Consider the following 25,144-nt stretch of genomic DNA (forward strand, 5'->3'; position numbering starts at 1 on the left):
TTGCCTACATTTCCATGAGTGATATTCCCAGCTATTTTCAGCTACTCGGCAACTCAGTCTCCACCAGATGGTCTTGAGGACAGAGCAGCTATTTTGTGCCTCCCTTTGACATGTATTTTTCCAAGTGAGAGACTGCCCCATATGTTAGTGCAATATGTCACTCGAGGTGAAGCATCAGTTTGTCCTGGTGGGAACGTGCCATTTGCTGTCCCCCTGCCTCATGCCTCTTACTGCCTTTCTGGTCTCTTCTAGGTCTCTGGCCTGTCGGGAGGACCTCTGGTGCTGTGGTGGAAGCCAGCGGCTAAGTCTCGTGTATGGCGTGGTTACGGCTGCAGCCTCTCACCTCTGCCTTCCTCCATTTCGGCCTGGTTACTTTTGTCCTTTTCTTGAACGGTCTTCGAGCAGAGTCTGGTGGCGCAGGGGACGTGCCCAGTACGGGGCAGAACAATGAGTCTTGTTCAGGGTCATCAGACTGCAAGGAGGGTGTTATTTTGCCAATCTGGTACCCAGAGAACCCTTCCCTTGGGGACAAGATTGCCAGGGTCATTGTCTATTTTGTGGCCCTGATATACATGTTCCTTGGGGTGTCGATCATTGCCGATCGCTTCATGGCATCTATTGAAGTCATTACTTCTCAAGAAAGGGAGGTAACTATCAAAAAGCCCAATGGGGAAACCAGCACAACCACGATTCGGGTCTGGAATGAGACTGTCTCCAACCTGACCCTAATGGCCCTGGGTTCCTCTGCTCCCGAGATCCTCCTGTCTTTGATTGAAGTGTGCGGCCATGGGTTCATCGCTGGTGATCTGGGCCCTTCCACCATTGTCGGCAGTGCAGCCTTCAACATGTTCATCATCATCGGCATCTGTGTCTATGTGATCCCCGACGGAGAGACTCGAAAGATCAAGCACCCCCGAGTCTTCTTCGTCACCGCCGCGTGGAGCATCTTTGCCTACATCTGGCTGTATATGATCCTGGCAGTTTTCTCCCCTGGCGTGGTCCAGGTTTGGGAAGGCCTCCTCACTCTCTTCTTCTTTCCCGTGTGTGTCTGTCTTGCCTGGATCGCAGACAGGCGACTGCTGTTCTACAAGTACATGCATAAAAAATACCGCACAGATAAACACCGAGGAATTATCATAGAGACAGAGGGGGACCACCCCAAGGGAATCGAGATGGATGGGAAAATGATGAATTCTCACTTCCTCGACGGAAACCTGCTACCTCCAGAAGTGAAGGAGGTTGATGAATCCCGCAAGGAGATGATACGGATCCTCAAGGACCTGAAGCAGAAACACCCGGAGAAGGACTTAGATCAGCTGGTGGAGATGGCCAATTATTATGCCCTCTCCCATCAGCAGAAGAGCCGCGCCTTCTACCGGATCCAGGCCACTCGGATGATGACCGGTGCGGGTAACATCCTAAAGAAACATGTAGCCGAACAATCCAAGAAGGCCACTAACATAGGGGAGTTGCATGCCAGTGAGCCCGAGGACTTTGTCTGCAAGATCTTCTTTGATCCATGCTCTTACCAGTGTCTGGAGAACTGTGGGGCTGTGCTCCTGACAGTTGTGAGGAAAGGCGGGGACATGTCCAAGACCATGTACGTCGACTACAAAACAGAAGATGGTTCCGCCAACGCGGGGGCTGACTACGAGTTCACAGAGGGCACCATAGTTCTGAAGCCAGGAGAGACCCAGAAGGAATTCTCTGTGGGGATCATTGATGACGACATTTTCGAGGAGGATGAACATTTCTTTGTGAGGCTGAGTAACGTCCGCGTGGAGGAAGAGCAGCCGGAGGAGGCCATGCCCCCAGCAATGCTCAGCAGTTTCTCCCTACCTCGGGCTGTCATCGTATCCCCTTTTGTGGCCACCGTCACCATCTTGGATGACGACCACGCAGGCATCTTCACATTTGAATGTGACACTATTCACATCAGTGAGAGTATTGGTGTTATGGAGGTGAAGGTTCTGCGGACCTCAGGTGCCCGGGGCACGGTCATCGTCCCTTTTAGGACGGTGGAAGGGACAGCCAAGGGTGGTGGTGAGGACTTTGAAGATACATTCGGGGAGTTGGAATTCAAGAATGATGAAACTGTGTAAGTAACTTCTCCTTGTTCTAACCCCCTCCTCCCTCACTTTCCATCTTCCTCTGTTGTCCCACACCACTCCTTAAAAGCCTTTGTATTCATGTTGTCACAACTTTGGTTCCGTCATAGGTATGCAAGATGAGCAGACTCTACGGGCAGATTTTGCTTTCAGACATTTTCCCCCTTCCTTTTCCTCACTTTAAATTGTTTCCAGGCAAGGAATTCTGTGGCAGGACCCCAAAGCATAAAATGTTTTGTTTAGCAAAACCCAAAATGACAGCTAGTGAAGGCATATAAAGTGGTGGGGTAAGCATGACAGAAGCCGTTTGGCACCAGATTTTGGAGAGTATTAGTGACTAAGCACAGCGTGGGAGACTGCTTGGGGACTCGACTGTCTGTCCTCTTCGCATGCTAAGGGCATACGTGAGCCCTGAAGTCAAACCCTACTCTTTCTGGAGAAGGGCTAGTCTAATCAGAAGAGGAGATCTTAAAAAAAAGGCAAATGCCACCCCCTCCCTCCTCCTGATACCATACTAATGAATTATACAACCAGATTTCAGGTACGTCTCCTTCAACTTGGAAACTTCAACATTGATTGCAATTCGGCAGTCTCTTTAAATGCCCATAGGCTATTTATGGCAAGAGACTTGTGCTGCCCATGGAGATGAGTCAAAATGACTGCGGTTCTGGAGATAACTTGGAGAAACAGAGATCCCAGGGCAGTGGCCATCTGTGTTTAGTCACAGTTCTGAACTCCAAGGTCTGGCTAACCAGGGAAGGAGAAGTTTCTTAGGGACTGTAGGATAGCCTGTGCCCTCAGTGTGGCTGGCTGGCTGCACATTCCTGGGTTCTCCTGAAGCAATCCCTCTCAAGTCACCCTCCCGTTTAGTCCTTTAGAAATTACGACTGTTGCATTTCTTTCACCAGTTGCCACCCTAGTGTCTCTGCCTACTGAATTGCCTTTCCTGATGGGGTGCTCTGTCAATTTCCAAGCTCTGGTAAAGAACGTAAGAGTGACTTAACTCCCGATTTTGCAGCTTATGCGTGACCTAATAGGACAGATTCTCTCTACCATGGTGGCCAAGGATGGAGATGAGAAAGAGAAACCTTGTCCTTGAATTCCTTGCTTATAATGGCACAAGCAGTAAGCAATTGCAGGAGGAGGTGTATAAAGAAATAAAGGGGACCCTGATGGCATAGTCGATAGCGAGTTGTGCTGATAAACCAAAGGCAGTGCTTCTCTGATGGTTCGAATCCACCAGCAGCTTTCTGAGAGGAAGATGGGCAGCTCCTCCCATGTACAGCCTCAGAAACTAATGGGGTGGGGAGGCAGCTATAAGGTGGCTCCAACTCAATGGCAGTGGGTTGAATGACAGTATAGGAAAGATCCCCGTGGGGTGCAAATGGGTTTGCACTTGACAACAAAGCTAAAAGTGATCAGGGAGAACTTCCCCAGCAATGGCTCAGAAGAAAGGCCTGGTGAACTGCTTGTGTCAAGATCATAGTCAGGAAAGCCCTCTGGGGACATTCATATGGGCCTGGGGCAGGGAGGTTGTCAAGAGTTAGAATTCATTCCATGGCAGTGGGTTTTATTTGGTTTTTGTACTATAGGAAGGGAGATGTCAGATTGTTCCAAGATGCTCGTAACAACACATTTCTGTGAGAAATGAAAACAAAACACCACTGAAAGCTTGAGGGGAGGAACTCCTGGAGAAAAGTGGCTGCAGAATGTAGGGAGAGGAATCCCAGAAGTATGTCTATCACATTCAGCCACAGGACAAAGGCCAAAGAAGGCTGGGCTCTGCTGTCAGTACAGAGCAGTGACCCAGAATCCACTGCTCTTGTCCTCCCTCAGCCTTCCTTCACCGTGTGACCTTGGGCAAACCATTCAGTGCCTCTGTGACCAAACCGTCTCATCTGCAAAGTGGGACTAATAATACTCTCCTTGCCTGGAGGCAGGGCCCTGTCTTTCACAGTTCCTGCCAGTTCAGAGATTTGTCTCAACCATAGATATAGGAGTTAGCTATCGGTCACAACTGCACTAACCAAAAAAAGGGTCAAGGATTTTATTTCTTGAAAGTGAAATAGCCATTGACAAATTGATTTATGAGGACTCTGTGTAGTCATTTTGCTGGGAAAGATAATAATTTGTTAGTGCAAATAAAAACTTGTGCCTTCTAGAGAATACTGACCATTTATATGTGCTCTAGAGAGAATGTTTATACATACAAATGAAGCCCTGGCTGGCTCTAGGAAATTTCACGGATGTTTACGGCAGTGTCAGTATTTAACAGGTTTATGGTCAGCTGTTAAATGGCATCAAGACTACAACGTTAGCTATAATTGGACAGATACATGGTTCCTCCAATCCAGTATCCTATCTACCAGGGTCATGGAAGAGTAGTTTTTGAGAAATCAGAACCTTGTTTCCCAAATGTCTCCTGCCATTAGTAATTGATTGTACACTTACACACTCAGAATATGCCTAAGCTTTTCTCAACTCCATTGGTGTTTTCAGTGTGAACAATACCTTGATGAAAATGAGCTTCAAGAATTCCTACTTCTGAGTGATACTGGTTCTATAAGTCGGTGAGCCACCAGAAGTTTGAGATTCCAAGATAGTCTAGGACCTTGAAGACTAGGTCTCAGTCCCCATCTGTCCCTTTGTATTGCGTTTTTAGACATCAGTGTATAGATCTACCTTTTTGGATTTCATCATTGCCGAAAAATGTCAGATAAGTGCTCGTCCAAACCTGAGTTAGAAGTCCTACGCTGGATACTTTAAATCTCAACTTTACAAGTAAAGGCAGAATGGTATAACAGAGAAACTGTGGGCTCTAACTAAATGGGATTAAAATTCTAACACAGCTGGTGACCTAAACTATGTGGTTTGAGGAAAATTTCTTAACCTATGAGATCATTTCCTCATGGGTAAAGTGGAGACAATAAGACCTCTCTTGCAGAGCTGGTAGGATAATTTGAAATACTGTATACCTCGTAGCTGATACATGGTATGTACTCAGTAAATGATGACCCTTATTAGTAATATTGATTAATTAACAATGTTCTTCTAAGACATACTTGAAGTGATCAGGTTATTGATGTTGCAAAGAGCACTCTCTGCTTGGCGCTAGCTAATGAGCATGGTAGTCGTTCTAATTACCATGGAGGGTCCCGACAGCCAGAAAAGACCTCAGACCACTTGCTAAAGGAGTGCTTCTCAGACTTTAGGGCCCAAATGCATCATCCAGGGATCTTGCTAAGATGCAGAATGTGATTCAAAAGGCCCATTGGAGATACTGATTTTCTGACAAGTTCCTGATGCTGCTAACCCAGACTTTGAGTAGAAAGACTCTAATAACTGGTTTTCCTCTTCTCTTTTTAAAATTGTGTCTTGAGTGAAATTTTAGAAAGCAAATTGGTTTTTCATTCAACCATTCATGCACACGTGAATTGTTTTAGAACATTAATGACAATATCCACAGCATAATCACTTTTCTACCTTCCTGCCTTCAGAGTTTTGTCAATAAATGCTGTCCTTTTCACCTGATATGGTTGGGCTAAGAACTGAGTGCGTCCCTGGTATAATTGGTCACCCTGGTGTTCTGTGGTCTTTTCATTTACTTGTTATGTGTTTGAGACCTGGACAGTTGATAAGGATGATAGAAGAAAAATTGATGTCTTTGAGTTGTGGTGTTGGAGAAGAGGACTGAACACCCCATGGCCTGCCAAAAGAAAAACAGATGTGTTTTGGGAAAAATGCAGCCACGGGGCTCGTTAGGGGCAAGGATGGTGAAGCTTCCTCTCACATACTTTGGGAATGTTGGTTGTTATGGGAGCCTTTTCCTTGGAAGGGACCTCATGCTTGGAAAGGTGGAGTGTCAGGGATGAAGAGGAGACTCGCCATGAGATGAACTGACACAATGACTGTGGCAATGGGCTCAAGTGTGATGATGATGATGAGAGTTGTACAGGATTCATAGGGTTGCTGTGAGTCATGTGCAACTTGACAGCACATACCATCATCAACATAGATCTGTCTATTGTTTGGACATACAGTCAACCCATATAGAGCTGAGTTTTATTGCAGGTTTGAAGGGTGATTAAGGGCCATAGTCTTGAGGAAGACTGTCGGTCTCTTTGGGATCAGTAAGCCTCGTCATTTTTGTATTTTTGAACTTGGTTCCATACTTCCTCCACTCCCTGCAAATTCCTCCACTAGGGCATGTTCACTACCAACTTTTATTAATAGCTGATATAGTTTACCCCAATTCCTAGCGACCTCATGCACAACAAAATTATTCTGGTCCTAGATCATTCCCCTGATTGGTTGCGTATTGAGTTGTTGAGATCCACAGGGTTCACTGGTTCAGTTTTGGAAGCAGCCTTTCATCCTAGTCTGACTTAGTCTGGAAGCGCCACTGAGACTTGTTCAGCATTTTGTTGTTGTTATGTGCAGTTGAGTCTTTTGCGACTCCTAGCGACCCTATGTTGTTATTGATTGTTTCGAGTCAAGCACAACTCATAGCGACCCTATGAACAAAAGGCCTTAAGCCCCTCTACAACTATCGACATTTAGCAAACTTCATAAAGTTTCTGAAGACATGTTGTTTAGGAAGTGGATGCCACTCCTGCTAAGCCAACCTTATTATCTCCAACACACCTACCCCTCTTACCCCAGTCACTGAGTCAATCCATCTCATCCAGGATCTTCCTCTCCTGTACTGTACCTTTCCAATCATGATGTCCCTCTCCAATGACTGGCCCCTCCTTGCAACATGCCCAAAGTATGTCACTTAGAGCTTCAGAATTTTCTTGCTAATGTACAAATCTCCACTGACAGACAATGGTGGCTGCACATGAGCTGTATTATCAAGGGAACCAGCCAGACCCGAGTCTTTCAAGTAGAAGGCAAGAATTATGCCACTAAACCACCAATGCCCTTGAAAATCTTTTTACTACTAGAAGTCTTTGAGTAGGCTCTGACTCATAGCACCCCTGGGTATAGCAAAAGGAAACTCTGCCTGGTCTTGTGTCCTCCGCACAATGTTTGAACCCATTGTTGCAATAATTGTGTCAATCCATATGCCTGACAAACCATATACTTGAGAACTATATCAAACCATGCTCAGTGACTTTATCACTGATTCTGTTTTACCAAGCATGATATTCTTCTCCAGGCACTGGTCCCTCCTGGTTATTCTGTGGTCACTATTAGAGTGGTCAGTGGTGGGAGCTGGGAATTCCCTAAAAATTCTTGATCAAGCCATGAGACTCAGAAAGGAAAATAGCTTCTCAAGAGAATTGTTTAATTGAATCATGAGTACTTTCTTTCCAACTTCAGCTTCCAACCCCAAAGTAACTAGCACCCAGCCTCTGAAGCTGACAGTTCTGAATGAGCTCCTTTCCAAAAGCCCTCTGCTTGCAATGATATTTAGAAACTGAAATTGAAACCTCTGAGTACTTACTTAGAAGCTGTGCGCTTTCTAACTCCCCATCTTTAAGTGGTTTTATTATTCATTATCTGTTTCCCCCCCTCCATGATTTGCAAAATCTGATACTGGTCTTATGACAAAACAATAATTTTGGGCCAATAAAGGCACTTATTGGTCTTAAGCTTTACTTTTTCAAAGATGCCAATGAAAAACTACCACTCCTCGTTGCTGTTGAGTTAAAACTGACTCATAGCTGACCCTCCCATAGATTTTCAGAAGCTGTAAGTTGTATAGGAGGAGATTGCCATTTTTCCTCCCTTGGAGAAGCTAGTGGGTTTGAACAGCCTACTTTTGGATTGGCAGTGAAACTCCCTGCTCACCAGGCCATGAGAGCTCCCTCATGACAGCATAGCAGGATGGAAAAAACATGACGTTTTCAGTGTGACAGATGCAAATCTCTCAGTGACTGTGTAACTTCAGACAAGTCTTTCCATCTGTCAGAGTTCCCAGATTTTTTTTGTTGGATGGCTAATCATAACATGCCACACTGTTAAGTGGAGGGTCAGTAATTTGAATCTACAAGCAGCTTCATGGGGAAAAAGATGGGCGGTCGCCTCTCATAAAGATATGCAGGCTTGGGAACCTGAAGGATGGTTACTATGAATTGGTAGTGGCTTTTTGAGGTGATTGTGGTGGTGGTAGAAGTTAAGGTCATAAGTGAAACGCAGATAACCAAAAATTTTGTACCATTGAGGTTGGTAGACAGTTCCAACTCCCAGTGTCCTCCCCTGTAGGACAGGGTAGAACTGCCCATGGGTTTCCAGGGCAGGAAGTCTTCACAGAAGAAGCTGCCTTCATCTGTCTCCCAAGGAGCAAACCACTGACCTTTTGGTTAATAGTAGAATGCTTTTACCTGCAGTGATACCACAGGTAAAATAATTGTTGTTATGTGCTGTGGAGTTAACTATGACTGACAGCAGTCCTATAGGACAATGGCTCTGAACCAACCTCAACATCTCCAGTACTCTTGACTCCATTACTACAATCAATCCATCTCATTGATGGTCTTCCTCCCTGCCTTTCCAAGCTTGATGTCCTTCTCCGAGGATCAGACTCTCCTGACAGTCTCTCCTTGGTTCCACTTTCCCCTTTGTTGTTGTTAGGTGCCATCGAGTCAAGTACGATTCATAAAGCAACAATAGACCTGTCCTATCCTGTGCCATCTTCATTATCTCCAGCACACTTGAGCCCATTGCTGCTATGTCAGTCAATGTCATTGAATGTCTTCCTCTTTTGCAGAAGGGTCACCCATGGTGGACAGATTTCAGCAGACCTCCCAGATTAAGAGCTCTCTGCTTACAGAACAAACAGATCCATTTTGAAGAGGGTGAAACTTGGAGGCAATGATTTTGAAGCTCTGTCTGACATACTTTGGACATGTTGAAAGGAGGGACCAGTCTTTGGAGAGGGACGTCATGCTTGGAAGGGTGGAGGGACAGCACAGGAGAGGAAGACCCTGGATGAGATGGATTGACTCAGTGCCTGGGATATTAGGGTAGGTGTGTCAGAGACAATAAGGTTGGCTCAGGATAGAAAAGGGTTCAGAGCTGTTGTACACAGGGTTGCTATGAGTCACAAGTGACTCAACATCACATAACAGCAACAACAAGGAAGCAGGATTGGCCATCCACTTCTGAAATAACAGGCTTCTGAAAACCCTGTAACAATAGAGGAATATAGTCTTAGACGTAGGGCCCAGGTTGAACGTCATTCAAATGAGAAGAAACAGCTGCAAGCACCCTTTGATAATTGGATAATTGGTACATGTGATGTACAAAGTGTGAATGTAGGAGAGCTGGAGAACGAGCTGGAACACGTGAACAGTGAGTGACGTTCGTGAATGTGGACGTTCGTGAGGTGGATGGGCATGGCATGAACCATTTTGAATCAGACAGTAATATGCCAGGAATGAGAAACTGAGGCAGAATGGTGTTGCATTCATAGTGAAACGGATAATTCCAAGATCCAGGCTTTGGTCTTTGCAATCACTTGCTGTGCATCAGAGAGCTGGACAGTGACTAGGGATGATAGAAAGAAAATTGATGCCTTTGAGCTGTGGTGCTAGAGAAGAGTGTGGAATATACCATAGACTGCTAGGAGAACAAACAGGTTTGTCCTGGGGATGATGAAGCCAGGCTGCTCCTTGGAGTCAAGGATTCTGAAGCTTCGTCTGACATACTTTGGGCATGTTGCAAGGAGGGATCAGTCCTTGAAGAAGGACATCAAGTTTGGGAGAGTGGAAGGACAGCACAGGAGAGGAAGACCTTCGATGAGATGGATCGATTTAGTGATTAGGGTGGTGGGAATGAGTGTGTCAGAGACAGTGAGGTTGGCACAGGATAGAGTAGGATTTAGGGCTCTTATACAGAGTGTTGCTATGAGTTTCAAGTGACCTGACTGCACATAACAACAACAACAATCCTAAATGGCAATGTTCGCCTTAATAGTAAGTGCTAAGTACAAATATGAAGAAAATATATCTAGAGTGCAGTGCATTCTCATAAATGTGCTCCCCCATTCAGTAATCGTCTACTAAGTATGTACTGTACACACTAGGTACACTAGGTACAGTTAAACAAATGGATTGTATTTCAGCTCTCCAGTATCTTACCCTTTGTTGGAAAAGGATACAAGGTATCCAAACAAAACACAGATGAAGAGGTAGGTGTTAGGGTTGAGATGACCCAATGTAAGAGGAATTAGAGTTTCCTTCTCTTAATTCCTTTTCTGTAATTCCTCTTACATTGGGTCATCTCAACCCTAACATTTCTTCATCTGTTTTGTGTGTAACATTATTACCACTGTGTGTTTGTCACTAAGGATATTGTGATGATTGGGGTGGAGGGAGATTGGAAGGATGTGGAGATATGATTAGTTTACACCCATGTTACAATAAACCCTTCACCTTTGAGAGGGATATACTTGAGGTCTTCATGATCCTGAAAAGTCTCCACCTTTTGACTGTTGTTGCTAGATGCCAACAAGTTGATTCCAGCTCATAGGGGCTCATGAGCAGCGGATCAAAACTTTGCCCTGTGAGGCACCACTCTTGTGATCTCTGCATGCCCGAGCCATGCTGCAGTCACTGTGTCAGCCCATCTCACTAAAGGCCTTACTCTCCTGCCACCTACCTGCACAGTCCTTAATGAGAATTACAGCTTTGCCTACTGCTTAAAAACAACAAAACCTCTCTGACATATGGGTCTTCACAGTACAATGTTGTTGTGTTGATCGCTGTGGAATCAAGCACGACTCACAGCGACCCTGTGAACAAAAGACCTAAAGCCTTTCATTTGATAAATGATTGTCATTTATCAAAGTTCATAGAGTTTCCAGGGGCATGTTGTTTAGAAAGTGGATGCCACTTCTGCTTCCAAATAGGCTCCCTTATTAAACAAGTGGCAGGCTCCTACATCCCAGACTCACAGCACACTGCTGCAAATGATCTTATTCTTGCCGCTCATGGACCTTTGGGGTCTCTAGGAATAGACATAGCTGCAAATGTCAGATAGGCCAGTGCTAAGAATGGCTGTTATTACATAACCCAGGCCTGCCTCTCAGGACCGTAGTGCTGACACTGCCCCACATTTGCCACCCAAATCAGAATCTTGAAGCTGGAAGGTGACTTACGTCTTCCTTTGACAAATTAGGAAACTTGAGATTCAAGGAGGGAAAGTGATTTGTCCGAGACCACACAGCTGGGCATGGTAGAAAGGTGGACTCGGAAAGGATGTTAGAGGCTGTTAATTTAGGAACTTGTTTTTTTATTTTAACTTATGGCAATTCTTGAGTGAAAGATATTCTAGAAGTGCAAGTTCAGGATTGCTAAATGGGCTAACCTTTCCTCGAAGGATAATAATATGGATTATTTTTAAATTTTTTACTCCTGCTGAGACTATTCAAGAGGATAAATATTGAGCCCTAGAAATATTTATGTAAACATTCTTTCTCTAGCCTAGTGACCTGTTACTTGATAGGCGGCAAGCATAGCTGGGTATATTTTGGGACGCTCTGGTGAATTGCACTCTAGGTCCTGTTCTATGAAATAATGATCCCCTCCCCACCAAACCAGCACTGGTGGGTGTGCCTTGTATTTAAAAGGCAGCTAGTGTTAATTGACTTTTGGATGAACATGCTTCTAAGTGGTAGAACTCTGTTCTGTCAATTTACTGTACTGAACTAACTTGGGATTGCTGTCATGCTGAACACTGTGCCACTGGAGTGTTAAATGCCATAATAGTTACCCATCGCGGACAGTGTTTGGTGGAGCTCCCAGACTGACTCAGGTTTGGAAGTAGAGTGGCATCCACTTTCTAAAGCACATGCCTCTGGAAACTCTATGAGCATAGAGAAATGATGATAGTTATAAAACAAGGTTTAGGTCTTTGGTTATAGGGTTGTTATGAGTCATACTTGACAGCACTTAACAACAACAAAATGATACAAGTCATTCTTTTCTCGGGGTGCTTTATCTGTAAATTTTCACCTCCCAAGGAACCTTTCCATCAAAATTTCCAAGATTTTGGAGTGCTCTAGGACACAATAGTCTCCACTTTGATGACAACGTTTTCTTTGGTTCAGCAAGGTGCTAGGATAGGGTCCTTCTCATTATGTAGGGAGATTACTTGTTATTAGAAGACCCCCTTTTTACTGGTTAAGGGTCACAAAAAGCAAGCGTGGCAAATAAGGATGGGAATGGGGTGTTTTCTGTGTTGAGGGAATTTTTATATTCAGCTTCTTCTCTACTTTACCTGAACAATTTCCCACTTGGGTACCTGTTCGATAAGAGAATGTACCAGTTCCTATATATGACTCTGTCACCCCTTGGAAATATTTATCTAGTGATTTCCTTCATGGCCATTTAATCAAATCCCCAAACCTTCTGTTAAAGGCTTTGGGACTATTCAAGATTTAAGTGTCAGGATTTTGTTCTCGGTGAAGATCAGAGTTCTCTCTCCCCCATTTACAAAACTGGGTTCTAAACGCATAGCTTAGTTTCTTTTTAGAAAACAATTCCTTGTTCTGACTGGAGCCTCCTCTGACAGCTAAGGACTTGATGGAAGGAACGAAGGAGTAGGGAAGGAATGATTAATAACACACCATCTAAATATTCCCTGGGAACTTGAGGAAGGAGTTTACACAAGGAAGAGCCCATCTTTTCCTCACCCTACTGTTTTGCCCAAATATCTCGTGCCTTCATTTTTGTGAGTAAAGAACTGCAAGTGTCAAGATAAAACAAGCAGGGCCTGTGGTAAGATCCTTGACTGTATCCTTAATTATTGCCTGAAGCAATAATGGCTACTGGCTCCCCACTGACCAAACTCCCCATTTAGATGACCTGTGATGAATCATCCCTTTCCTAGCCTTTGCCTCCTCTACCCCTTGGGCTCCATGAGGAAAGTAGTAGGGCTTTCCTGGCCTCTAACTCAGTTTCTCAAGAGCGAACTCTGATTGGTCCCTTTTTCTTGTTTATAACTTGGCCGTGTGAATGAATTGGTTATTCTCTGTGATGCACGCCTTTCCACCTCACCCCCCAGAGACTGTGTCAACACTAGGTGGGAGGTGGGCAGGCCAAATGAAGCTGCCAGTGGGATCTCATGGTAATAGCATGGTTGCTTAAAGAGAGGTCTCTAGATGGTGAGCACTGCCACTTAGAAAGGAGTCCCAGATGAGGCCTCAGAAGTGGCACAAGATACAAGGTTAGTGCGCCTTCAAGAGAGCCTCGATTTTGCAGGGGTTTGTGCTGAGGCAGCAGCAGGCCTGAAAAATGGAAGGAATAGCCACTTCCCGAGCTCTCTCTACCCTTTCACATGCGGCAAGCTGAGCAGAGTCAGTGGCTGAAAGCTGGACAATGACTAAGGATGACAGAAGAAGAATGGATGACTTTGAGTGGTGGTGCTGGAAAAGAAGACTGAACAACGTAACATGGACTGCCAAGAGAACAAACTGCTCTGTTTTGGAGAAGGTGAAGGAAGCTAAGCTGATCCTTGGAGGCTTGGATTTTGAAACTGTGTCTTACATACTCTGGGCATGTTGCCAGGAGGGACCAGTCCTTGGAGAAGAGCATCTTGCTGGGAAGGGTAGAGGCACAACCAGGAGAGGAAGACCCTGGTTGGGATGGATTGACACACAGTGACTGTGGCAGTGAGGGGCAGTTCTGTCAGAGACAGTGAGATTGCCTTAAGAGAGGGCAGTGTTCAGAGCTAGTGTTCGTAGGGTCGTTAGGAGATGCAGTTGACTTGAGGGCACATAAGAACAACTTCAGATCAACAGAAAGCATTCCTGGTGGGCCATGCCTGTACAGATCCCAAAGGACCATGTCATCAGAGCATGTGAGTGTAGCATAGGGTCAGGCAGGGTTTCCATGTCACTGTGACTCGGAGTTGACTTGATTGCATCTAACACCAACAACCCTGTCTTGGTCTGTTCTCTCCAAGAGACTAGCGTCAGCAGTTAATCTGCTGCCTTTTTCAGGTGTACTGTTTGGGTACTGAGTCATTTTCAAAGCCTCTTCCTGAGCTTGGGTTTCCAGAGCAGGACCGGAGGCTTCCCTGCCAGACCTGCCCACCAGGGATAGAATGACAGCTTTCCTTGAGCCATTCTGTCATCACCTGGACCCTGCCAGACAGCTGGTCAACTGGGTTGAGCTGGAGCCAGTAGGGATCCTCTTTTTACATCCTGTAACTTGATGCCTTCCCAGGAACTCCCCAGAAGCCACTGATGATGGCAGTGTATGACTGTGAGGGGTCCAGATCCCAGGACATGGGGAGAGGGGCTGGAAAAGAGGGCTCTCCTTTTCTGTCAACACCACTGCCCAAGGGAGCATTTTAGGGAGGAGTTTTGAAGCTTCAAGGATTTTGAAGGCTCACCTGTGGATGTGGTGGGCACTACCAAATACCTGCCAAACCCTTGTCCTGGGTCCAGAGATTCAAAGCACTTTCTGGAGTAAGCAAACTCAGAGTCCCCATTTCTTCAAGGTACACTAGTGTAATATTTCCACTATCTTTTCAGTACTGGGCCAGAGCTACTGTGAAAAACCTCTCTGAACTCCTTTCTTTGCCACCTAACATGACACACAAACTCCTTCTGTTCCCTGAATGAACTCAAAGGGACAGAAATTCCCCATTAAGGCATTTGAAGCAGATAATTTCCCTACCAGACCAGATCATCTAGAACCCCTGCTAACCAGGTGTATTGCATGAACTAGACCAGTGGTTCCCAACCAGCCAGCTGTCACAGGCACTTAATTATCTGGCCTCCCCATGGGACCTGCATTTTAGATGATTTTAGACAGTAATTAATTAGGCTTCTATTTTTTCATAAAAGAGAGCAAAAGGTAACTAATGTTGCCCGCACTGAGTTGATGAATTCTATCCAATGCGCAGAGAATGACATCTTAATTAACCTGTGCAGACTGTTGGAAGAATCTAGTATATATTTCCAATTTTGGGTGGGGGTAGTATAGGACTGACTGTCAGAAGCTTTAACAATAATAAGCACTGATTGTACAAATTTGTTTTGATGAGGACAACTTAGTGGGGAGAACAAATTATTTTGCAGAAAATAGACAAAGTAATGACTACTTGATTTTTGGTGTTCAGATCTTGAAAGTTACTAACTTTTTAAAAAACAATTTTATTGTGAAGTGAGTGTAGGGTTTACAGGGGAGATGTTCCATTCAACAACTCATTATACACTTTGAGTGGACGTTTACAGAACAAATTGGTTTTCCATTTCACATTTCATACACATTTTGTTTCATGATACATGATCACAATCCCTACAATGTACTATCGCTTCTTCTGTGTGCTACCCACTTCCATCCCTCCTCCTTTCTTAATCGTTTCTGTCTTCAGAGCTTTGTTCTGACATAACACCACTGTTACAAAGCAGGACTGATGTGGAGGGTTGGAAGGAAACTAGGAAAAAAGGAGCTAGCTAATGAACACGGCATTGGAACAGATGAAGGAAAGAACTATTTAAAAGAAATGATTAGGCATTAATTGTATGACAACAGTCCAGGATAAGAGTTGCATTGCAAAGTGGACTAGGAGAGGGGTGAGAGGAAGGAGGGAGAAAATAGTGCACCAGTGAATATTTTTTTTTCTTTAAAGTGAACTGGACGAGTAGAGAGGCAAATGTGCAACAATGAATGAATGAAAATTCAACTATTCTGTAAGCTTTCATGAAAATAATAATTTAAAAAAAACAGGAATAGTCAACCAAAGGATTTTGTTCTAGGCCCAAAGGATGCCTAAAGGCCCTAGTTTCTGGGGTTCCGCTGGTCTCTCCTCTTGTGCTATTTACATCCGCTGAAAACCTGCTGGAGGGTCAGCTCTGAGTTGGTTCTGACTTGACTACAATGAGAAGCTGTTCATTTGGTAAGCCTGGTCTTTTTTGGATAATGGCTTGGACTTTCATTTTACATTTCCACCCAGCCCAGCCCCCACTCTATCCAGGACTTTTAAATGTGATCCCTTCAGAGTGGCTGATGGTGGTTACCAGGTGCCATCTAGTTCTGGTCTCTGGTCATCTGGTTCATGGTCCATTAGTTCCCTGGATAAATTATTTCCTTGCATCTTTAATTCTGTTCACTCATCTTTGCTCTAGATGGAGAGAGGCCAATAGTTGCACCTTAGATGGCTGCTCCCAAGCTTTTAAGACCCCCTTGTTACTCGCCAGTGTAGTATATAGAACATTTTATGAACCATGCTGTGCCAGTTGAACATACTATCCCTCAAGACTATGATTTTGAGTGAAGGAAGAAGATTACTATTGTTGTTATTGTTCTTATATCATAAATCTTGTAATTTGTGTGAAAATTCTAAAAGTGTAAGAATTTTGTTGTTCTTTTAGGGTATGTATTGTACTTTAGCACCAGCAGTCAGGAAATCAAAAGACTAATTGCCCTGGGAAAATCTGCTGTCAGGGACCTCTCCAGAATATTGAAAAGCAGCATTGTCAGTTTAGAGACTAAGGTGCACCTAATCCAGGCATGATCTTTGCAATTATTTGCTATGCATTAGTGAGCTGGACAATGACTAAGGATGACAGATGAAGAATTGATGCCTTTGAGTTGTAGTGCTGGAGAAGAGTCTTGAACATACCATGGACTTCCAAGAAAACAAATAGATCTGTCTTGTGGGGAGTGAAACCAACTTTTTTTCCTTGGAGGCTAGGATTTTGAAGCTCCATCTCACATACTTTGGACACTTGGCCAGGTGAGACCATTTCTTGGAGAGGGACATCATTCTTGGAAGAGTGGAGGGAAAGCACAGGGCAGGAAGACCCCTGATGAGATGGATTGATACAGTAACTGGGGCAATGGGAATTGGTGTATCAGAACTAGTGAAGACTGGCATAGGACAGAGCAGGGTTTAGAGCTGCAGTACATGGGGTCACTATGGGTCACAGATGACTCAACAACACAAAACAACAACAATCTTGGATTAGTTAATGGAATCCAAGGATTAGTATGTAATTTGCCCAAGATTGTAGAGGTTTTAAGTGGAAATTTCAAAACCTAGATCTTTCTATTTTAAACTATATATTCTTTTTATGATGTTGAAGTCCCTGAGTAGTGCAAATGGTTAATGTGCTTCATTGACAACTAGAAAGCTGGGGTTGGGAAAGGACTTTGGAAGAAAGGCTTGGAGTTCTATTTCAGAAAAATCAACCACTGAAAATGTTGGTTTTGGGTGCTGTTGAGTCTGGTACCACCCGTAACAACCCTATGAACAGCAGCTCTTCACCCTGTCCTATCCTGTGCCATCCTCCCATGTCGTAACACACTTGAGTGACTTGGCAGTCACTGTTTCAATCCACAAGGTTGAGGATCTTCTTCTCTTTTGTTGACGCTCCACTTTTCCAAACATAGGAAATGTTGTAGAGCACAGTTACTCTCTAACTCCTGTGGTATCACCATGAGTTATCATTAACTTGATGGCACTGGAAGCTTAATATTTTTTTTACTAATATATATATATTCTTTTCTTTTCTTTTCTTTTCTGGCAGTCCAAATACCCAAGCAACTCTGTAGGAGAAAGGTGGGCAGTCTCCCCCCCATGGGATTTACAGCGTTAGAACCCAATGGAGGGTCAGCTTGAGTTGGGTCCAACTCTATGCCAATGAGAGAGAAAGATTTTAGTATCAAAATAAGGTCATCAGACTGAAACTCAAGCTTTCTCCTCCTTATATGAAAGAGCTGAATGTGAAACTCACACTTACTCCTTAGCAGCAAGAATTAGCTTCTTTCCTATTAATTCAGGGACAGTGGACCCTGAAAAGAAGTGGGTCTTCTTGCAGCCCACAGAAACGTGACAGAGGCCAGTTAAAATACTTAATGCTCAACTAGGAAATCTAGATTTGTTAACCTGGCCTGAGTAAAGCTGGCTCAAACCCGGCTCTTGTCCAAGGTGAGGCACAGAAGAGCCTTCTTTGTGTCCTTTCATTATGAAGGGCTCATTACAGATGTTGCTTTGGCCTGCTGCCTGAAGAACAAGACAGTGCTGGCCCAGGACCACCTGTTCTGGTCCAGGGAGCTTTCTTTAATGGAGAGTCTATGATATCCAGTGGCAGGCAAGACTAAGGGTTGCTAACGGGTGGTAGGTAGATCACAAGGGAGAGAAGGTAGGTTTCATGGCAGTCCTCTTGAGAACCTCTGTTAAGGTTCAAATAAAGAAGACTGCAAGCAACAGGAGAGGGGCAGTGGTAAGAGGGTGTCAGTCACTCTGTGTACGGTCAGCTCGGACTGTGAGCTGAGCACAAGAGGAAAGACACAACATCTGTTGTCAGGGAGCTCCATGTCTAGAGGGAAAGAGGACTGCATGACAGTTGTGATAATTGCTTTAGTAGAAGGAATGCCCCAGGCTGTGACACAGAAGCATTCCTTCCTGCTTTTGGCCAAGATTCAAACTGGAGCTTTCAGGGTAGCTTACACATACCTTCTCCTCCCTAAAATCAATATCACTAGAGGTTTCAGAGGACTTGTTAAGTTCAAGGTTCCTGGCTGGTGGCCTGGTGGGTAAGGAGGTGCACTGTCAACCCAAAGTCAGACGATTTGAATCTACCAGAGGCTCCATGCAGGAAAGATGGGCAGTCTCCTCCTGTGTGATTTTCTGCCTCTGAAAACAGACTAGAGGGTCAGCAATGGTTCAGTTTGACTGGATGGTACATAACAACGACAACAACACTATCCTAAAGGTTGGCAGTTTGAAAGCACTCAGAAGAAATGCCTGGTACTCTGCTTCCTTAAAGATTACAGCCAAGAAAACCCTGAGCAGCAGTTCTGTCACTCATGAGCTCGCCAGGAGTCAGTATCGACTTGAGGAATCAGGTTTACGGTGGTTGTTAAGAAGCTAGGCCGTTGGCTTATAAAGTGCGCATAGATACGATGAGAGCATCTACCGCAGGGAACTGGTGCCTGTAAAGATCTTCGCAGACCACTGCAGTATCTGACTCTTCCCTGATGGCTAACATGATGCCTCAGACATTGGAGGGACCCAGGATGTGTCTGCAGAGAAGGAATGAACAAATGAGCAAAGATCTGGTATTCTCTGGTTCTGACAACTTGGCAGGCCACAGCAACTCAGAGAGACAAGGGTTGGGAACACGTGTCTCTTTGGCATGAGGGCCAGGGAGGGTCTCACAATGTCTATAGCCATTCTTTATCCCTCCAAGTTTTAGCAAGACCCAGAGTCATCTAGGCACTGGTACCCTGAGCCCCTCTCCAGGCTGACCCCCCCCCCCATCACCCTCTCCTCAGAGTGTCTGCTCTTGTGCTGCTTGGCTTCCTCACCTTGGAGCATAGGCTGCCTCTGATGCTCAGGAGACACCCTGTAATTCAATTAGAAGTCCCCTCCAGGGAGTGTGTAATTATGTCCTATCTGGGCCTTGTAATGACAGCCCCCTGCCACTGCACAGGAAGGTGCCCTGCCCGGCTGCCCAGAACCTTTCCCTGAGAGGGAGCTAATCTGCTTATCCCAGATTGGATGCAGTCTGTGTAGCACTTTCCCAAGTGCTCAGGGATGAGTGCTAGGGAGAGGGCCCAATAGATTTGCCTAGGGTGTGGCGGATGGGAGGGATAGGCCTGTCTCAAGGACCCAGGGGTCACTCTGCCTGGCTCTGACCTTTGCCACAGTCCCTCTGCCCAGGACGGTTGGGTGTGTGTGTGTTTAGTGGGGATGATTGTGTTACCTTGGACATTTCCCCTAGACTGTGGAAATGCTGATGGAGCTGTGGGGGAGACCCTGCCCTGCTTTGAGCTGTGGAGCAGCTTTTGCCTCACTTCTCTGCTTTGCTTGGAGCCCTTCAGCTAGACTTGTGTGAAAATTTTCACTGCATAAGGCAGTGCTTCAGTCTGGCCTGAGTGCCCCTCAGAGTGATCCTCTCCTGAGCCACAGTGAGCCATTAGCCCCAGTGGACATTGTGGCTTGAGTCCTCTTTCTTGAGGACCCCAAATACATCCTTTGCCTGAGAACTAATTGCATCTGAGAATGATTGCAAATGCCTGGCCAGTGCCCTCTCCAGATGGCAGTGTGCACACTAGGAACCACACTACCAGGTCAGCGAACAGTCCTGCTCATGGGGTTCACTGTGCCATAGCATCCAGTTCCCAAGAGGCTGGTTGCTATGTGCCGCCTAATCAGAAGTAAGTCATAGTTGACTACCCAGCAGTGTTTTGGAGGCAGTATTTTGCACGGGAGGAGACTGCCCATCTTCCTCCGGTGCAGGAGCTGGTGGATTAGAACCACATGTCTTTGGTTTGGCAGTGCAATTCCTTACCCACTAGGCCGCCAGAACTCCCATCTAGAAAGGAGGCAGGGCTAATTAAGATGCCTTTCCGTATGTGAGCTCTTATTAGAAGCCCCTCTGTTCCTGTTTGTAAGTATGTTGTTAAGTTGCGTAGAGTTAATTTCATCTCACAGTAACCCAATGCAAATGAGTAGAACTGCTCTCTGGTGTTTTCCAGGCAGGAAGGTGGGTTTTTTAAAAATTTTTATTAAATTTTGTTAATTTTAATGAACATTTACAGAGATTTTGGTCATCAGATCTTTCTCCCCAATGGCCACTGGATGTGGCTCCCATAAAGCACTGAAATGCTCCCCCAGCATGACTCCTTGTGTTGTTGTTGCTGTGTACCGCCGAGTTGGAACCAATCCAGAGTTGACCCTCTAGCAGGTTTTCAGAGGCAATTAATCAATCAATCAATCATCCTTCTCCCACGGAGCAGCTGGTGGATTTGAACCGTGTGCCTTTGGGATTGCAGCACAGCTTCTTGCCATGAGGCCACCTTGTATATGGGATCTGGATAATAAAGGCTAACTTAGACCTGTACATGGGACCTGCTGTTGTGTATTGTAGAGTCTGAACCAACCCATAGCAGACCCTCTAGCAAGTTTTCAGAGGCACTTTATCACATGGGAGGAGGAGGTTGTCCATCCTTCTCCCGCAGAGCAGTTGGTGAATTAGAATTGTTTGCCTTTGGAATTGCAACACCTGCTTTTTGGTTGGGTTTTTTGTTTTGTTTTGTTGTGTTTTTTTTTTTATCACTAGGCCACCAGAGCTCCCTAAATGGGACCTAGAAAATGAAGATGGCCACTTTCTCTAGGACATATATCAAATTACTTTGTTACAACTGTTATACTGGTTTCCAATTGCTTTAGCCCTGGTCCTTTGATAGTTCTTCAGCATTGCCCAAAGGCTTCAGCTGATGCTCCATGTACTTTATGCCTATTTCTCCTTTTTTCTACCCCAACCATGGCTAAACTCATTGGCTATTAATAACAATACCAAGTGTGTAGTTGAAGGTCTTTCATCTTGTATGTGGGGAGGCAAAAATAGGGGCATTTTCTAAAGCCTCTCTCCCTTTGGGATTCCCTGGCGCCCTGAAGCTGGTCCTCAAATGCAGGCATGCTATCTATTTTTCTCTGCAAAGCCGGGCAGTCCTGGCCTGGGGCACCGCTGAAAGTGCTAGGAGAAGCCAGACTAGACCATGAATGTCTGTAACAAAAGGAGGCTAGTCCTGATTGCTGGGAAGGGGGCAAGTCATGAATGTTGGGGAGCCGGGAGACTGAATTTTGCTTTATCACAATGGAATTTCTGTTAGCAGAAGTGTGAAAACAACTATGTGTGCAGGAGTACATACACATATCAAAAGCCCACTGGCTTGAAAGGTAAGTTCCACTCGTAAGAAGACTAGAGGATGGATGGGACTGCCCCCCCCCAGGGTTACTGAGGCTGTAAATCTTGACATGGGCAGAGGGCCTTATCTTTCTCCAGTGGCTGATGAAGTCAACACTTTTGGTTAGCAGCTCCACACTTCATCCACAGTGCCACTAGAAAACTCATTCTACACATATATACAGCAGGCAAGGTCGCATTGAGATGAAATGTGTGAGCCCGCACAAGACAGTTTTAGAGCCCCAGCTTGGTTATCGATTGGAAGTGTGATTTAGAGAAAGTTATTTCATCTTCTACTTTCTCATCTATAAAATGGAGATAACAATAGCAGTCATCTCCCAGCTTTATTTTGAAGATAAAATGGGTTTTAATGTCATTTTAAATCCTTGGCTTAGTACCTGATTACTCAGCAGGTGAATTAGGTTCCAGTTATTAGTTAGTTAAGTAATCAACTAGTCCTTGCCATCCTATTCAAGGTGGACTAGCTTTTGACCTATACCTTTCTGGACAGGTCCTCCACCAGTAATTATATTCTTTCCTTGTGCCCAAGGTGAGCTTTCAGGAAGAGAGAAAGTGAGTTGATCTAAAGATAGAAAGTCAAAGACTATTGTCTGGAGGAAGGTGGAGGGAAATATCATTATCTAGGCTTTCTTTGACGATGTCAAGAAACATGACAGGCTTCGGAAAGAGCAGCCCCAGGCCAGGGTAGAAGGTGACTTTGGGAACACTCGTCTGCATCCCAATGTGGACTCTGTGGGACATGTCTGGAAGATGGAGAGGAAAGAAGGAAGGAAGTAGAATGACAGCGAAGGGAGGAAGAAGATCTGGAGGAGGATGGGCAAAGCCTTTCTTGTCTCGAGGATAATTACATGTGAAATCACCTGCCAGTGGGACTCTGGGGCTGGCACAACTACAGGAATGACAATAGAGATGCCAGAGAGTTCTCAGGCGTATCTCTGAACAGCATATAGACAGTGCAGAGGCCTCTTCACTTGACCCACTTCCCAGCCTTTTAGGTCCCATCCACCTGGGGCCTGGTCCTGATCAGGAAGCTTTAACAGGATGTTTATGGTTTCAAAGTGGAGTCTTACCCATGGGCTTATGGGCTGAAAACCACAAGGCTGATGAGATCAAATCTTTTTCCGTGGAAAACCCACTCTTTTTTTTTTTTTTTAACCTTTTATTGTGGCAGGTCAGAATTCTACCACTAAATTACTACTATCCCTTACAGCTCTCGGAGGCACTGTTAAAAGAGGAAACTGAGGTCACTACTGCTAAAATGTCCCTTATTGTTATGAAGCCTCTCAAAGGGGAACTCAACCCCCATGGCCCTTTACGCACCCTGATCCCCTCCCACGATAGGTCAGCTCAAACTTTCTGGCCAGGGCCTTGTTGACATCATGGAACTTTTACTGCTCTGAGTGGGAAGGCACCCTCAGCAGCCTTTCTATTTAGCAGACATGCTAAATGAGTAATTCGCAAGTGACTAGAGTTTGATGTGGATAGGATGAGCAGATGCCTTTTTCTGTCTCCTATTGCAACCAGCTCAGCTGGCTGCAGCTTTGAGACACACTAACCGTTCTCTAAAGGACACCTTCCAGTGGGCCTCTAATTCGGACACTAAGATAAGCCGTCTTTCTTCGCTGCCTGCCTTCCTTCCATCCATCTACTTTAAATCTAGTTTCCTTGAGCTCCTGTTTTTTCTGCCTCCTCTGCAGTGACATTGGGGTCCATCCCTTCTTCTAATCCTACTCACCACAGCTAGAATTCAGTGTCAGTCATTGTACGTGCTGAGAGATTGCATCTGTGGGGCCAAAAGTGGCGCCGGGGGACAGGGGTGTGGGAATGGCTTGCTAGGGCTGGTGAGTTCATGTGTTTGTTTTAGTGCAACCCAGCCCCCTACTTCTACTGCAGCAAAGGAAAACAGAACACAGTGATCTATTTGGCAACATGGCTATCTTTGGGTACCAAACCTGCCATCTGTGGGGAACCCTCCTGTATAATCAGTCAGCAAAACAGCAGAACTCTTGTGTTTTTGTAGCTGATACAGTCGAGCAGCTTCTCTAGTGAGGGGGCCGGAGCATCTCTTTCCTTCATTAAAAAAGTAAATAGCAGATCTGAGCCTATATTTGGAATTTGCACGTAGGTGTAAGTGTGGGTGTTCAGGCACCCCCCCCAAAAACCAGGCAGGCACCACTGTCTTTTTCTCTGCAGTGACATACTGAATTTTATAATGGAAGCATATGAAACTGAGAATGTTTTGAAATGAAAGTTTTGGGGCTTTGTGTGAAATTGATATATGAAGCATCTGGGAGCAGATGACAAATTCTTTAATTTGGGGCCCTTTGTCCCCCTTGTACTTATTCATTTTTTTTTTTTTATTCAAACAATTAAGCATTTCTAAAAGGCAGAGATGAAATTGAAATAGGGCTTTAGCTTGGAATTTCCATGCTTTCCTGAACCATACCTTATAATATGAATTATGCTTTCTCATTTCATAGCAAATATGATTTGGCAGGACCTAGTAAGTTCAGTTTCATGCATCAGTCAATACCAGTAAAAGCAGTCAAGAGATCAAAATGTGTGCTGCATTGGGAAAATCTGTCAAGGACTTCTCCAAAGTCTTAACGAGCAACAATGTTAATTTACAAGCTAAGGTACACCAGGTCCAGGTTTTTTTCGGTTGCTTTTTGTACATGTGAAGAAAGTAGGACAATGTGTAAGGATGACAGAAGAAGAATTGATGCCTTTGAATTGCGATGTTGGAGAAGAGCACTGAATAGCCCATGAACTGCTAAAAGAACAAACAAGTCTGTCTTGAAGGAAGTGTATCCAGTGTGCTCTTTAGAGGCAAGGATATCATTGTCCAGCTTTTAGATGCATAGCAAGTAATTGGAAAGACTGTGGCCCAAATCAGATACACCTTAGTCCTCAAACTGAAATCATTACTCCTCAGTAATTTGGAGAGGTCCCTAACTGCTGATTTTCCCAATGCAATGTGTCTCCTTATTTCCTGACTGCGTGTATCAACAGTGTTAACAACATGAACTGAAGGTAATCCAAAGTTCTTCTGGAGGTGGGTTTCAAGACTAGTATTTAAGGATGAATTCTTTTTGTTTTCATTTCCTATAAAATACCTTTGTGTCATCAAATGCAAGAAGAAGAGGCTATGGCAACACATGGAGAACAATTTCTCTGAAGATTTTCTGGTCTCAAAATCCAACTCTTCAGACCTGAATTCCTTTTTTTTCAACCAACATTTCTTGAGTCCATTCGAGGTACGGGGTGTTATGCCACACACTGGTGATAGGGAGATGCAGCCCTGGTCCCTGTGCCGCTCACAGGCCCGTGGGGGAGGACAGGCATGTGAGCAGATAAT

General features: G+C 44.9%; 1 protein-coding gene across 5 annotated transcripts in view; it reads left to right on the plus strand.

Annotated features, from left to right (window-relative positions):
- Positions 1-252: 252 nt before the first annotated feature.
- Positions 253-25,144, plus strand: part of SLC8A3 (solute carrier family 8 (sodium/calcium exchanger), member 3) — a 176,181-nt gene continuing 151,289 nt past the window's right edge. For 3 of the 5 annotated variants that reach the window (XM_006884733.1, XM_006884734.1, XM_006884736.1), the window contains exon 1: positions 253-2,098. In XM_006884733.1, the coding sequence (XP_006884795.1) occupies positions 315-2,098 (1,784 nt within the window). In that variant the 5' untranslated portion in view covers positions 253-314. The remainder of the gene's footprint in view (positions 2,099-25,144) is intronic. The other 2 variants (XM_006884735.1, XM_006884737.1) reach the window with 1 other exon arrangement.

This window comes from Elephantulus edwardii, unplaced genomic scaffold (genome assembly GCF_000299155.1).
Source record: "Elephantulus edwardii isolate Elephantulus edwardi_28Jun2011 unplaced genomic scaffold, EleEdw1.0 scaffold00037, whole genome shotgun sequence".
NCBI lineage: Eukaryota > Metazoa > Chordata > Mammalia > Macroscelidea > Macroscelididae > Elephantulus > Elephantulus edwardii.